Here is a 16,044-nt window from a genome sequence, read left to right as displayed (position 1 = left end):
TGCCGTTAGTGAGAAGGGTAAATATATATTTTTTCATTAACGACAAGAGTATATTTGTACCTAAAGTATGACTGAGGATAAATTTGTATCATTTATCAATGTTTAGTAATATATATGTACCTTTTCATTAACGGCAAGAATATATATTTGTATCATTTATTAAAGTTTAGGATAATATATTTATCTTTTTATTAATAACAAGAGTATATTTATATATTTATACGAAAGTATAACGGGGTATATCTATATGATTTATTAAAATTCAAGGTATGTTGCACCTTTTCCCTTATTTAAATACATACTTGGATGACTATTTTGTAACCTTGTCTCAAACTTACCAAAGCCGCCAATGGAATAAGCAGCCGATACTAACCACATACACCATCGAAGAAAAAAAAACACTTCGGTAAGTCAATTCATTATTTTCACTAATTTATTTTCGGTTTAGTTCTGTTAACTAATAATTTGTAATTTATCATTTTATTACTACTAATAATAATAATCCAGTTTTACACCTGAACAATGCAATTTTAATTCAATATTGAGTTTTTAATGATCTTAAAATTAACCCAATACGAAGATATGTGTAAAACCATGTATAATTCCTAATTGGTATAATACATAAACAGACCCGAAACTTAGGCATCTAGATACTTCAACGTTAGTTAGGGTTTTTGACCTGATTTTTTTATTATATTTTTTATTTTTTAGAAGGAAAATAAAAGTAGCATAATTACTTTTAGTTTTACTGAAGCAAAAAAAAATATAATTCTTTTTTATATTTGGCTAACCTCTCTCTGGGTAAGAAAGGTTTTGATCTTCTCATACCATAACATAATAGTATTCACAGTGTAGTCATTTAAAGAGTCTCGTTTAGGGGAGATTTTTTCCCAATAGTATTTTCTCCTAATAGTTTTTAATGTTTTTTGATATTAGTTTCAATATGTAGGTCACTTGACCAAATTACATCAATAATATGTTATTTAGTATGTTTTTCTTTGTCGTCTGACCCCACTATGTAGGTCGTTTGAGATTGATGAATTGCGACTAGGGGTTAATGATAAGCTGGAGATTTGAAGAGAAACCCCGGAGTCTAAAGGTTTCCAGTTGAGTAGGACTAAGACGAAGTACTTGGAGTGCAAGTTTAATGACTCGAGACTTGAGGAACAGGTGGTAGTAAAGTTGGATTCTCAGGCGGTTTGCATGATGGATAGTTTTAAGTATCTTGGGTCTACGATTCAGGGGAATGGAGAGAGATGTGGATGTCTCTCACCGTATTGGGGCAAGTTGGTTGAAATAGAGGCTCGTTTCAGGAATTTTATGCGACAAGAAGGTGCCTCCAAGATTAAAGGCAAATTTTGTAGAGTTGTAGTCCGGCCTACTATATTGTAAGAAGCGGAGTGTTGGCTGGTTAAGAATTCTCATGTACAAAAGTTGAAGGTGGCGGAAATGAGAATGTTGCATTGGATGTGTGGATTCAAAAGGGCAGACAAGGTTAGGAATGAAATTGTTCGGGAGAAGGTGGGAGTTGTATCAGTGGAGGATAAAATGCGGGAAGTGAGGTTGAGATGGTTTGGTCATGTGATGAGGAGGGGCACAGATGTCTCAGTTCGTAGGTATAAGAGGTTGGCCTTAGAAGGTTTCAAGCGGGGTAGGGGTAGACCAAAGAAATACTGGAGAGAAGTGATTAGAAGTGATATGGAGCAGTTACAGCTGACTGAGGATATGACCCTGGATAAGAAGATATGAAGGAAAAACATTAGGATAGAGGGCTAAGGGTGTGGTTCAGTTGTAGTCAGTAGGTAGGGGATTTGTGGTGTTCTTTGTTTGGCAAGGTACTTTTTGTGGATGTCGTATCTATGTTATTTTATCATGTTCTATGCTTTTGATGTTTTTTGTATACTGCCTCTTATACTGCCTTTTATCTTGAGCCGGGGGTCTATCGGAAACAGCCTCTCTACCTCGTTAGAGGTATGGACTGCGTACACTCTACCCTCCCCAAATCCCACTACGTGGGAATATACTGGGTTTGTTGTTGTTGTTTTCTTTGTCGTCTGAATTATCACTACGATAGTTTGCAACTAATAGCTTCCGCATGACGCCTTCTCGATTTCGAACCCAACATTTATTGTGTCATTTGAATACTCCAACTAACAAAATAATCATCGACACACCTCCAGGGGCGGATGCATGTAGTCCTTGTCGGGTGCTTGAGCACCCACTGACCCCGATATATAGTAAAATCGGTTATGACACCCATAAACAAAAGTGAATGTTGGGTGCTTTGGCTTTGGTGTGGAACTTAAGCACCTTGATGCCTGAAGAAGTAGCGTCAGTTCGATTCTTGGTAGCAACACACTTTTTTTCCTTAAAAAAAGTAAGCACCCACAATCTTGGATCCGCCCCTGCACACCTCCAAATTTTATGTGTCATGTCAGCATTTGATGTGACAAGACACATGGAGTTGGAGTGTTTAGTTGCCAGTTGAGATTAAGCTGAGGTGTCTAGATATGCACTCTCGAAGTTAGATTACTTAATCAAGTAAGAGTGTTTGTTATGTATTATGCCTTCCTAATTTGGTTCCAAAGGAACGAAGGCGTGTGAATATATGGTTAAACACGAACTCTTATTGATAATTGTTGGTCCCTGCAACTCATTTTTCCATAGAGAAAAGCTCATTTTTTCAGTTATAGTTATCAGTTGATAATTATCTAGCAGTGTGTTATCCTATCTTGTTATATGCTTGTGTTTTTTGTTTGTTATACTGTTATGTGTCTAAGCCAGGGGGTCTATCGGAACAACCTCTCTACTTCATTTGAGGTAGTGGTATGGCCTGCGTACATTTTAACCTCCCAGACCCCACTTTGTGGGAATACACTGGTATGTTGTTGTTGTTGTAGTTATCAGTTGATAACATGTACAACAAATTATTTGTCCAACTAAGCTTGATATTTTTTGTTTATTCACCATTTTAGTGTATCTTATTCAGGTATGGATATAGCTCATTGTCACCTTGATGGAAATGCTGATGCTGTGGAGTTTTGTCCACACGAATCTTTTGACAACATTCTAGCTGCCTGCACGTATACTTTACAAGAAGGAGATCAACCTCGTAGAACCGGTAGTATATCGCTTTTTGATGTTGATGCTGATTCCAGTCGGCTTAGTTTGATACATAGAGTACAAACAGCCGGCATTTTTGATATAAAATGGAGCCCATTTGGGGCAACTGTTGGTCCACTACTTGCTCAAGCTGGTGCTGACGGTTATGTTAGAGTTCACAAACTTGAATCTTGTTCCGATGAATCACAAGTTCCTGGTATGCTTGGTCATCTCTTTTCTTGTATTGTCAAGGGAATGTGTTACGTGAGGGAGAACAAGATTATATTATTTCTTTACTATAGAGTGTTGTAATGAAATGAGTCCAAGTGTATGCTGAGAAACAGGTATTTAGGAATCATACAATGAACCAATTGATTTGGAATCAAGGTGTAGTATATATGTATGTATGTTGTATTGGATCAGAGGCACACAAAGAAGTCGTCCCCCAGGTTACTATCGGATTAGGAATAGTCGAATAGATAGCTGTATGAGATAAAGCACTGAAAATACACTTGTATGAGGTTAATAGTACTTAATAGCAGTTATCTGTAGCGGAGGAAGGAAGCAATGGAAATCTTCTAGTAATGTGTAGATTGTAGGAATTGGAGTGCGATGTTTCAATGACATAGACGTAATACAAACTTCATAACCACCTTCATGTGAAACTGATTTTATCACTAGCTATGAAGAAGTTTTTTCAGTTCTTGTGTCATCTTTTAAAATCTATACAGTAATTGTCTAGTTAACTCGAAGTGCACTTAGAGTACTACTGAAAGACTTGAAGTGTTTAGGTACCAATAATTCTTGTTTTATGAGTGGTCTTAGTTCATAGGTAGCTTGGAAATGCATACATCATAGGTGCGGTGGGAGGATGTATGTTGACAAAATGTAGGAATTCAATATATGCTGAATGTTACTTAAGTCTATTGAAGAGGAGCCTTCGAGTAGCTGGTAAAGTTGTTGCCATGTGATCAGGAGGTCACGGGTTCAAGCCTTGGAAACAGCCTCTTGCAGAAATGCAAGGTAATGTTGCGTACGTTACACCTTTGTGGTGGGGCTCTTCCCCGAAAATTGCGCATAGCGGGAGCTTTAATGCACTAGGCTGCCCTTTTTTTACTCTTCTATTGTCTCAACAAGAAGCAATGGCCTAGGAACACTTCTCTTTAGTTCTAATGCGAAATGATAGATTTTTGTTTGAAAGATAATTGATAAGTGAGTTCCTTTGATTGCTATCTCCGTGTTTACTTGCTCACTATAGATGTTGGAAAGGAGGTTGGAAACCATGCATGCTATATGAATGTTAACTACTTGCTGATCTAACGAGTTTTGCAATATTGTTCTCATTCGTCCATGGACTTATTATTAAGCTTTTCATATTTACTATATTCCCATCACCCTATCATCACAAGGTAGGGATAAGGTCTGTGTACATTTACCCTCCTAGACCCCACCTGTGGGGTTATACTTGGTATGTTGTTCTTGGAATTCCCATCGATCTCTTTTCCCCTTTTTCATTTAGCATTGGTGATCCTTGCAGTACCTTGATTCACTTGAAACTTTACTTGTAATATCTAACTGAAGCATCGGGATCTTCTTCTTATTATAGGGAATAGTTTACTGGAGGTAAGCGATGAACAAGTCAGTTCCTCTATGTGCTTGTGTATAGACTGGAATCCATCAGCTACATCCCTCGCCGTGGGGCTTTCAGATGGATCAGTCTCGATAATTTCATTCCTTGAGTCTCAACTGAGCATTTCCAGAGACTGGAAAGCGCATGACTTTGAACTTTGGGCTGCCTCTTTTGATATCCAGCAACCACAGCTGGTGTACACAGGTTCAGATGACTGCAAATTTAGTTGCTGGGATATGCGAGATGAGCCCAACTTTGCATTCCAAAACAGAAAAGCTCACACAATGGGGATTTGCTGCATTACTAAGAGTCCAAGTGACCCTTATACCTTACTCACTGGGAGCTATGACGAACATCTAAGGGTATGGGATGTAAGATCAATCGCAAAACCTGTACATGAGACGTCAATCTCCTTGGGTGGAGGGGTTTGGAGAATTAAGTATCATCCTTCTGTACCGGACCTGGTCTTGACCGCTTGTATGCACAATGGATTTGCAGTTGTCAAAGTTAAAGACGATAAAGCTGAAGTACTTGAAACCTATAACAAACATGGTTCCCTGGCATATGGAGCAGATTGGCAAAGAGGATGTTTAGGGAGGAAGAATAATGTCATTGCTACTTGTTCATTTTATGACCGGCTTCTTCGTGTATGGAAGCCAGAAGGCGATATTCAAGAATGACCCTATGTTCTAGGTAGAATATGACCCTGAGGTCACGGGTTCAAACCTTGGAAACAGCCTCTGGCAGAAATGCAAAGATAAGACTGCGTACAATACACTCTTGTGGTGGGGCCCTTCCTTAGACCCTACGCATAGTGGGAGCTTTAGTGCACCGGGTTGCCCTTTAGCCGGCCAAACGATTAGGATCTTCAGTTTACTCTACTACAACTGTCATTTTGAAACTTTTATAAAAGGTATTCCGGTACAAGCTCCTTCTACCTATACCCTATACCGCAGTTGAAGCACCTAAAGGGGAATTTGGTGTCTTATGTTGTAGCATTGTTTTTAGTTTGAGATGAGAATAGATACATAGTTTCTTAATTGACTTTCCTTATATCTATTACTCCCCTATCCCTTTTTTATTTGATAATTTTGCTCATCAAAGTCAATATTGACAGACTATTGGATTTAAACTAGATTAAAGTCAATTCATTTTTAAAAAATTAAAATTAAAGATCCAAAAATGCTCAATAAGTATCATATGCTGCATTTTACTCATCAAAATTGCTAAACAATTCATTGTTATTCAAATTTCCCAAAACCTCCCGGGAAAAAAGGAACAAGATCCAACTGCAGAGTTGGCTGTTAATAATTTTAATGAATGTGTATATAAAGTTTTTCAAAAAAATAATGGTATGTATATTTACAATAGGTCAATACCACTTGAAAAATAACACAATAATGCAAGGTAAGGCTGGGTACGATACACCCTTGTGGTGGGGTCCTTTCCCGAACACCGCGCATAGCGGTAGCTTTAGTGCATCGGGCTGCCGTTTATGAATATCAATTTGAAATAGGAGGTAAAGTTACAAAGGCATCAAAGTCCATAAACTGACTCTTCCATTTAGCAACTGTACAATCACAATTTTGTTTAGACTTTTAACTACTCCCTCCGTCCATCTTACTTGATCAGTAAACTAAAAATAGATGTCCAACAATACTTGTCTATAAAATAAAGTTTGTTGTGTTCATCAATGGAATCTCCACTCAGGCTTATGAACTAATGCCATAAATTACAACTTTGATCTCAAGAATAAACAGCACCTGCATAAAATTCGAGTAAGAGTTTATCCAAGATCTTGGAAACTATCCATACAAATGATATCCTTTGAACACAGCACATAAGCCAGGCTAAACTGACTGGTTCTGATATTTAACATGTAAATAGATAACTCTTTCTTGCTAAGAATATCCTTCGCTTCTTTAGGTATACCTTCTCAACGATCATTGAAGGATCCAAGACATACCGAAGGATGACTTGAAATCTCCCCAAGTCGGAATTTGAAAGCACATCCTTTTTGAAATAAGTAGCTTGTAGTTCCAAAGTTTCATCTGACACAAACTACATGACTTTCAATCTGTATTAGAATTTCTAGTCATTTTTGTCAGTCGAATAATCTACTAGCCAATTTGCTCTCCAAACAACTGATGATGATAGCAGCCGCTCAGTCTTCCATCCTGATGACTGAAGCTGCGACAGAGAATTGTGAAAGAAACAGACACTCAGTGCAATCTAAAAACAGAAACTGCATAGCTAGTAAGTAAAAGAAAATTTTGGCATGACAAAATCATCTTATATGTGGGTGACTTCTTACACCCGAGGGTGTGGCCTAATGGTCAATGAAGTGAGATGAGAACCATGAGATGTCATGCTCAAATCCCGGAACCAGCAAAAAACACAAGGTGATCTCTTCTAATCTGTCTAAATCTTGATGGGCAAAGCAACCAGCTCCTGTGCTGATGAGAGGTAGCGGGTACCCTAAGGAATAGTCGAGATGCACATAAGTTGGCCCAAACACCAGTATCATCAAAAAATGTGGGTTGATATCTTATTGCCATTTGCACTTGTCCTCTTCTACATCATTCACCAGCTTTCACTTTCTTCTTTTATTGATAACCATGGTGTCCGGACCATCTTGCGTGCACCTCAACTAACTCCACATTTCATTCGCCAGCTTTCACTTTTCAGATACAAATTTTCGCTGATGAACTTTTTCGTAATGACACATAATGGAACATCAACCTATTTAGGTGGCATTTGCTTCAAGATATTGATGAACTGAATTTTGCAAAAAGTCGATACAGATAAGTTGATGCTTCAGTAATTGTAAAAGCAGTGAATTTCACGAAATTTCCTCCCTAAAAGTAGCTCCTAATGTATACAAATACCTTCAAAAGAAAGACTTCGTAATGTTTAGCCATCCATGATTGGCTTTCCGAAGATATGGATCCATCTTGATCATCCAGTTTTGCCATGACAAGAGCATGGATGAACGATTGTAATATGTCAGCTGCCACCGAATCCTTATGAGTAATAATCCTGACAGTACCCCCTTTTTGTTGAAGTAAATATTTCTCTAGAAAGACGAAAGAGAAGATATATAAGCGAGATTCTTAGCTCAAATAGTGTAGCTTGAAAAACGTTTAATATGGACTATTAACCTTTTTTGTAATGAGATCCAGCAGATTGTAAGAGGTTGATCCTATCCATCAAAGAAAAAGCATTATTCAAAAACACTGCTTTTTAACATTCTAGCAGCAGTAATCCATTAGAAGTGCATTAGAGAGCCGCTTCAGAGAAAAATACATCAACGATAAAGTTGATTACTGGAAGCATAACACAACATGCTATTTGAAGCTGGCCATGATTACAAGCTTTACGCTATAGCAATATATCTATAGAATTAACAAAAGTAGTCCATAATGGTTCCCCCCCTCAATTTTTGCATTTCAACATGAAACTTTAAAATTCAGTTATTCCCATAAGATTAAATGGTCAAGCCCTATCAAATTCAAAATTGAAAGGAAAAGGATTTTTAGGAAAGAAACAATATTAATCTTATGGTAATGATTTTGTTAAATCCAGAAAAAAAAGGAAATAAAAGAAAAGGATGGATTTGTGGATCACGCTGGAGTAACGAATTTTAGAAACAGCATGGCTTTGTTAACTCTTTTCGAATCAAAAGAAGCCAAAAGGAGTGAATTAACATCTAGGTGAAAACGGAAAGACGTCTCTTAGGCTTATAAATAAAGAAAAAAAAAAGAAATAATACTAATATTTTGCCTTCTAAAAGAAGATTCTTTTTGTGAGCTAGTTGATCGTTAGTATTAATGAAATAATCAACAACAACACAACCAGTATATTACCACAAAGTGGGGTCTGGGGAGGGTAAAGTGTACGCAGTCCATACCACTGCCTCAGGGGAAGTAGAGAGGCTGTTTTGGATAGACCTCCGGCTCATTACAGATAACAAATGTAACAAACAAAAATCATAAAAGCAAACAACAAGGGATATCACAGCGTTAGATAGTAAAGGAAACAAGACACCCACAAAGTAAGATTACAAACTAGCTATATGAAATCAGACATCATCAGAACACCATGAACAAGAGGCTACACACAGAGCACTCTTCCCTACTATTAGGAACGTACTCCTACCTCCTACCATTCTACCCTAATTCGTATCCTTCACACCTTATCTAAGGTTATATCCTCCGTAAGCTGTAACTGTCCCATGTCCTGCCTAATTACCTCCCGCCAATATTTCTTCGGCCTACCTCTACCCCGCCTAAAACTATCCATAGCCAGCCTCTCGCACCTTTGAACTGGAGCATCCGTGTCTCTCCTCTAAAACTATTCATAGCCAACCTCTCGCACCTTTGAACTGGAGCATCCGTGTCTCTCCTCATCACATGCCCGAACCAACGCATCCTCACTTCTCGCATCTTAACTCAGAAGTACAGTTGAGCACCCATTTTCAAAATGCAAATCTTCTCATCAAGTCAAACTAACACACAAATAATATCTCTCTGTACTGTTTCTATATCTTTCGGCCTTTTCAACAATAAGAAGCAAATTTAATTGTTAACAAGTTAAGAAGAAGAAGAAAATAATGTTTCTTCTCTGCTACTACCACGTTCAACAGATATGGGCATAAATTAGTGATAAGAAACACGAACTCACATAGCAAGGCTGTCAAGTGAAGAAACTCTGACACCCAGATGTACTCGCTTGTACAGAGAATCACCACCCTTTGGGCTCCATGGGGTCATCCATAATGGTAGAACGTGCTCCATGGAGGAGACCTGTTTTGGAGAGAGAACTGGAACCAATGCATGAAACCTCCAGCTAAGTGAACTAATATTAAAAGACATTAAACTCAAGATTCACGTATTTTTTCTGCATGCTCATTCACAGACTCGTTTGGTATGGGACGCATTTTATCTGGGATTATTATCCCTTATCCTTCATACCAAATGACTCCTAAAGGATTGGAGTTATTACCAATTTACTATAGCCTGATTCTATCACAAAAGGCAAAGGCAACAGAAATTTGAGTCATTTTAGCTTCACAATGTCATGAGATATTCCTACTCAGATGATATTCTAGGACACGGATACAATTATCCCTTCTGATGACTGTTAAAAATTAAAATGCTTAACTCACCTTGGCCTGTCTTGAGAAAATGTGATAAAACAATGGAGCATCTTTCGCAGTTCAGATTATTCAGTGAAAGACAACAGACAGCCTTGTAGTTAGCTGCCAGATACATGGAGTTAGTATGCCTTGCATTTTAGAAAGCTTCAGCTTTGCATTTTACATCTCATGGAAACAGGGAATCAAAGTATAACTAACCATACATATGGAACATAGTAAGAGACAAAAAGGATATCCAAATTGCAAATGAGTGGCCAATTGTGATGCGCGCAAGAAGCATTCCTAAAGCCATCCCAATCATCGTAGCAAGAGTTTCCTGGCTTCCTTCCTATCCGAACAGGAAAAATGGATACCAACTCTCAGTAAAGGATTTCCAGTTCTTATGCCACCTTATTATCCTTTTGAAATGAATGCCACCTTAATATCTATTACAATACCTTTGCAGCTATATCTGCTGCATTATTTTCTAGGGCAAAGTGCTGCGTCAAAGCTGCTCTAGTGGCCCCACTTGCAACACCAGCTAAATGGCAAGAAAATAGATGAGATTTAGAGAATCAGTCCCATCGGTGCGGCATATTTTGCCTCATTAACCAATAAATTCATCTTCTAGTAAAAGATCTAAAACTTAAAGGCTAGCCACCGAGGTTAAAAACATGCTTCAGACTTATTAAAATTGCTGCCAGAAAATAACCAATGTCTAAAATGGGATGAATTTCATGAAATCTTACAGATCACAAAGCTACTGCTATTGAAATCTCATAATATTCTAGTCAGAAGGAAAAGCAACAAAAGAGTCAAGAAGAAGAAAGTGAACATTATGACTCTAGAGCAAATAAGTAATTACTATGTAACCTAAACCTCAAAAGTATTCAGCAGGCAGAACAATGAGGAAGCTTTAGGCCATAGAATTCACAATCTTCTGCTGCAAAGTTGAAAACCGATAGACCATACGATATATGTGCAAGAGATTGGGAAAGGGCGTTAAACATATTTCGTTTGCGAAGTCGTGACTGCAGAGTTTGATACTTGACCTGTTGTCTATCAGCTGCATTATACAAGCTCTATTATAGCACTCCTTGGGAAGTGACTCCGCAAGCAATTCGTGGACTACATGAAGGAAAGAAATATGAGAGGTTTTGAAGGAGGCCGTATTGCTACTGCAAATTATCATGCTAATTTTTGCATATTTTTCTCATAAGAACTCTCCAACATCTATAGATGAGTGTACTCTTCGCAAAATGGAACTCTTGTTCAATGGCGGAGCCACGATTTTCAGTAACATATGAACAAACCGAAGGGGGTTCAACATCTACTATATACAACATAAAAAATAATTTTAACCATGTATAAATAGTATAATTTTCCACCGAAGGAGGTTCGGATGAACTGCGCAAATTCTACCCTCCCCGGACCCCACGATGTGGGAATATACTGGGTTTGTTGTTGTTGTTGTTGAGGTTCGGATGAACCCCTCGCCAAAGGGTAGCTCCACCTCTGCTCTTGTACGTGGGATTAGTCCTCCTAGTCAATAAGAACTACTTATTCAACAGGGAAAAGGAGTTTATAACCTTAAGTAACTGAAGCCACAGGAGAAGGTAAAAAGCTCTTTCATCATGACGAGGAAACAGAAAAAGCTGTTTAGTGGCTGGTTCTATTTTCCATTACTTAGGTGAAAGAAATAGTGCAATAACATATCTAGTTAAGACTACAATGAAAAGAGCTATTGTCTCTGTAACACGCTGACATGAAAATTTGAATGTTCTAGGCACTTTAACAGAGATATCGTCGTGAAACAGGAGATGAAGAACCTCTCCCACAGTGTCGGATTCACATACTGCAAGAGACTAGCTTTTAGCAAAAGAAAGTTCGATAGCTTAATATCTGTTTTTGTATAACTCTTAGAACAATGGACTAGACTACTTTTTAGGAAAAGAAAGTTTGCTACCTTATGTCTATCTTGTGTGACTCTTGGCACAAGGGACTAGATGATTGCAGCAAGAGCAACTAAACAAAATAGTATCTTTACAAAACTTGTGTCTCATTTTTAAAATATACAACGAGGTTCACCCATGCAAAAATCAAGACACGACAGATCAAGATAGTAAAGGAAAAAATCTTTACATTGAATATACAAAGCTCATTAGTACTTTCGGCAAGCTGAAGGATCTGATATATCAGACAATTCATGCCAACAGCCACAACCCTAAAAAACAGAAGACATTAGACATACAAGCCATGCTAGACACAGGAAGACTTTACACTTTCTTAATTTACAAGATAAGTGAATGATTTTGGCATTTCAAAGAACAGATATTTCACTTACTGAATGACCTTGATAAACTCCCAATGCAGACAATGAACACAAAGGCTGATGGAAATAAAGGAGACACAAGATCCATCAACATTCCTGCAAGAAATGCATATGATTTTATTGTCGTGTTACAGGAATGACAGCAGAAGCACAAAGTAATGTCATTTAACCTTCTAGAAAATGTTCCTAAAATTAATAAATCAATTAAAATTACAAAGAATAACCAGTGGCCCGATACTTATACTCCCTCTAACCTCCATCCCAATTTATATGACATCCTTTCCTTTTTAGAATGTCCTAATATATTTTGTACCACCCAACTTCTACTCAAACTTCTAATTTTCAATAATTCAAATTCACTAAACTGTTCAAATAAACATTGATGTGATATCTTCTCTACCGAATAAACTCTTCTACCATTACTTTACCATTTTCTTCTATAGTCACTTAAAATAAATGCAAGTCAAAGAATGTCTTAAACTTTATGGCCACAGGCCAGTCAAACACCATCGTATAATAATGGGATAGACCAACATAAGAAGTATTTTTTTCGTATAATTACAAAGCACAAAAATGACTAGAGTTGACACAACATACAGGTGAAAGAGCATACCGAGATCATTCATGAGATCTGCCACTAAACGCCACATTTTGGCATTACTATCTAGATTAGAACCCTGAAAAAGAAAGCAACCACGACAGTCATTTTCCAACAAGTATTTATGATTCAGCAATCATTAACAGGAGGCTTAGTGTAGGAGGCAGGTCAAAAAATAATGTCCCAAAAAAAGTTCTTCGACCCACACTATGCTGCCATGGTAACCATCTTAGTGGAAAGAAATCATTATTTTCTTTTCTTTCCTTTATGGGAAAGAAGCATTTGTCTGACATATGTTTCAGGTATTAACAGTGAATGGAACTGTTACAAACGCAAAATTTGATGAGAAGTCATTTGTCCTCGAAAAAATGAGATGCAAGTATTTTCAGTTTTTAAAGGAATCAAAACATGCACTGTTTGATACCATAGGATCAATACGATACTGGAAAACTAAGCCAAGAAAGGAAAGAAAGAAACCTGATAACAAGTGAACAAGACACCTCCAAGCATTCCAGTTAAATCTCGCAAGAACCACTGAAACATTTTAAAAATTTTCAAAAAACTTTGTCAACACACTCACATACAATGTAAAGTGCAATGGACAAAATATGATGTGAGCTCCACCTGAAACGTTGCCCCAATAACAGTAGCGGATTTCTCACCAACACCTATAGCACTTAGAAGAGCCTATATTTGTTTGAGCAGGTCAGTTAGCATTTAACATCCCAATTTACTTACATTAATACTGAATTGTCGTACTTGTGTTGAAAGCATCATCCGCACATACGTAGAAAGCCCCTGCAGTAATTTAAATCAGTAACAATAACATGAAAAGCACGCAGATCAGACGGCACCCAATGCCAATTGAGAAACTGAACATTAGTTTATGGGTAACAAAGCCTAACCTGCAATGAATCCCACACTTGAAAAGGAACATAGTCTGGAGTAACACTAGTTGGAAACCCCTGAGAATAAATTGAAAAAAATGATATGAAAGATCAGACAGAACAATGGATAGTGGTCAAACATACTCGACATTTCTTGCTCCAAAGAATAAAAAACAAACTTTATGAATCTTTTCCATAAAAATTAAATCTTTTTTTATTTTTTAGCTCTTACTCCATTAATCAAATACTATTACATAACTGTTTATCTAACCTTATGCATCATTTCCTTAGAAATGTAATAAAAATAAAATCTTTTGATGTGCTTTCTTTACCTCCAGTCAACCAATTATCTCAGAACTGTTTCATCTTTGCAAATCTTTTCTTTAAAACAACAAAAGAATCAAATCTTTTTCAATTTTTATTACAATACCATTTAACTAATACTTTCACAACTGATTTGAATCAAATCTTCTGAAGTTCTTTCTTTACCTCCTTTCAACCAAATATGTCTGAACTGTTCCATCTTTTGTACCATGTTTTTGTTAAAACACCAAAAGATCAAATCTTTTTCAATTTTGTGGTTAAAATACCAGTCAACTAAATACTTTCAAAACTGAGTTTGCTTTCCCTGAATATTCTTTACACTATTGCACAAACAATTGGACGTTAATGGGTTCATAAACATGCCCATTATGCTTCATCCAAAAATTATTGTGTTTAGCTAAGTTAGAATTTTAGTTTTATACATAAATATTGTAAATTGACTCCTTTATTTTCGACGTATGGCTACTTTTTTTATATTTTAACACCCCTCAGTAAAACTTCTAGCTCCGCCACTAAACATTCCCAAGGCCTATTAGTGTGTCTGCAGCAATGCGTGCAGACTCTCACTCTGTTCACTTTTACTTGTAATGTTTCTCTTCCTGAGAGTCAAACTGTATCATCCTTGACCAATATTTTACGATATAAGAAGGATTACAATTTATAATATATTTGTTTGTTTAATTCTCAAACATCTAAATGTAAAATTTAAAAGGCTAAACTAATCTAATTCAAACTAGCTCCTAAGATTAATCAAATTGAGTCTTGTAAAGCAAATCGTGACAAGTAAATGCGGACTTAATGAGCACATACATCTAAATGTAATATATATTTTTTGTATAATTTTCAAACATCTAAATGTAAAATTTAAAAGGCTAAACTAATCTAATCCAATTTAGCTCCTAAAATTAATCAAATTAACTCTCTAAGCTAAACTTGACAAGTAAACACGAACGGAGGGAGTACATTTGTTTAAAATTTAAAACATTGAATGCATCTACTTCAATTTAGCTCCAAAGATTAATCAAATTGACTCTGTGAAGTCAAACGTGACAAGCAAACATGAGCAGAGAGCGTACATTTGTTTTAAATATAAAACATCGAATGAATCTAATTCAATTTAGCTCCTAATAATATTAATCAAATTAACTCTGTAAAGCCAAACGTGACAAGTAAACATGAACAGAGAGAAGTACATTTGTTTTAAATGTAAACCATCTAAACTAATCTAATTCAATTTAGCTCCTAAGATTAATCAAACTGACACCTGTAAAGCAAAACGTGACAAGTCAGAGAGAGCACTGCCACACAAGATTCAATTAATGAATTTACATTCTTGAACTCCGTGCCAAGTGAAAATCAGACAGATGGGGGAAATTGAGAGTGGAGAACACTTGCCTCGGGAACGAAAGCTTGGAGAATTCTTTGAGAGATATGAGTGAATGCGTTACTTGATCTTTGAATTGTGATGGAAGAATTAGCATTGGTGGCAGTTATGGTGGCCGTTTTTGTGAGTTTTGTTGATGATGTTCCGTTCCATTCTTCTATCATCTTCCCAACTCTCTTCTCTTCTGCTCTTTTAAGGAAAAAATCAAACACAAAACAAAAGGATCGTTTGCGTGTGTGTGTTTTTGATTTGGTATCTAATATTTAATATTTTGATTGGTCAATTTTTTTACTATAAAAAAATAAAAAATAGTTTATTTGGTCAACTTTATTCCCCTCTCCTCCATCCCAAAGTGCTTACTTAAAAAAAATAAAAAATTACTCCCTTCATTTCGGATTAAGTGAATTATTAAGGTATTTATTGGTGTTTCAAATCATTAAATTTTTTTTTCAAATTTACTCTTATGTTTTGACAACCAATTAATTTTTTAAAAGATATTACAAGGTCAACTTTTTTTTTTTTGGGTAAAAATAGAAAGTTATGTTAAATTTATGTCTTTAATACTTTTTCCTTAATCTGTATGTCAAAATCCAACAATTCATTTATTATGAAACAGAGGGAATATTAATTTTTGAAAAAATAAGGTGTTT

The 16,044-nt window shown here is 36.4% G+C and overlaps 2 protein-coding genes across 5 annotated transcripts in view; one reads left to right on the top strand and one right to left on the bottom strand.

Moving 5' to 3' along the window:
- The window catches only part of LOC107847582 (diphthine methyltransferase homolog), a 12,367-nt gene extending 6,595 nt beyond the window's left edge, over positions 1-5,772 (top strand). For 2 of the 4 annotated variants that reach the window (XM_047399523.1, XM_016691926.2), the window contains exons 2-3: positions 2,990-3,319; positions 4,709-5,772. In XM_047399523.1, coding sequence (XP_047255479.1) covers positions 2,990-3,319; positions 4,709-5,412 — 1,034 coding nt within the window. In that variant the 3' untranslated portion in view covers positions 5,413-5,772. Of the gene's footprint in view, positions 1-6; positions 2,881-2,989; positions 3,320-4,708 lie in introns of those variants that run through there. The other 2 variants (XM_016691927.2, XM_016691925.2) reach the window with 2 other exon arrangements.
- Positions 5,773-6,377: 605 nt separating this feature from the next.
- LOC107848132 (protein root UVB sensitive 3) lies at positions 6,378-15,641 on the bottom strand. The gene is made up of 14 exons (XM_016692819.2): positions 15,406-15,641; positions 13,705-13,764; positions 13,559-13,597; positions 13,424-13,486; positions 13,277-13,333; positions 12,815-12,878; positions 12,214-12,297; positions 10,328-10,410; positions 10,089-10,218; positions 9,900-9,992; positions 9,416-9,554; positions 7,894-7,934; positions 7,621-7,808; positions 6,378-6,922 (listed from the first exon to the last, which is right to left on the bottom strand). Exons 1-14 carry the CDS (start codon positions 15,556-15,558, stop codon positions 6,824-6,826), a joined length of 1,293 nt encoding a protein of 430 aa, XP_016548305.2. The 5' UTR covers positions 15,559-15,641; the 3' UTR covers positions 6,378-6,823.
- Between the last annotated feature and the right edge of the window lie 403 nt (positions 15,642-16,044).

The sequence above is a fragment of the Capsicum annuum genome, chromosome 11 (assembly GCF_002878395.1).
Source record: "Capsicum annuum cultivar UCD-10X-F1 chromosome 11, UCD10Xv1.1, whole genome shotgun sequence".
NCBI classification, from domain to species: Eukaryota; Viridiplantae; Streptophyta; class Magnoliopsida; order Solanales; family Solanaceae; genus Capsicum; species Capsicum annuum.
This window is presented reverse-complemented; position numbering and strand designations above follow the sequence as displayed.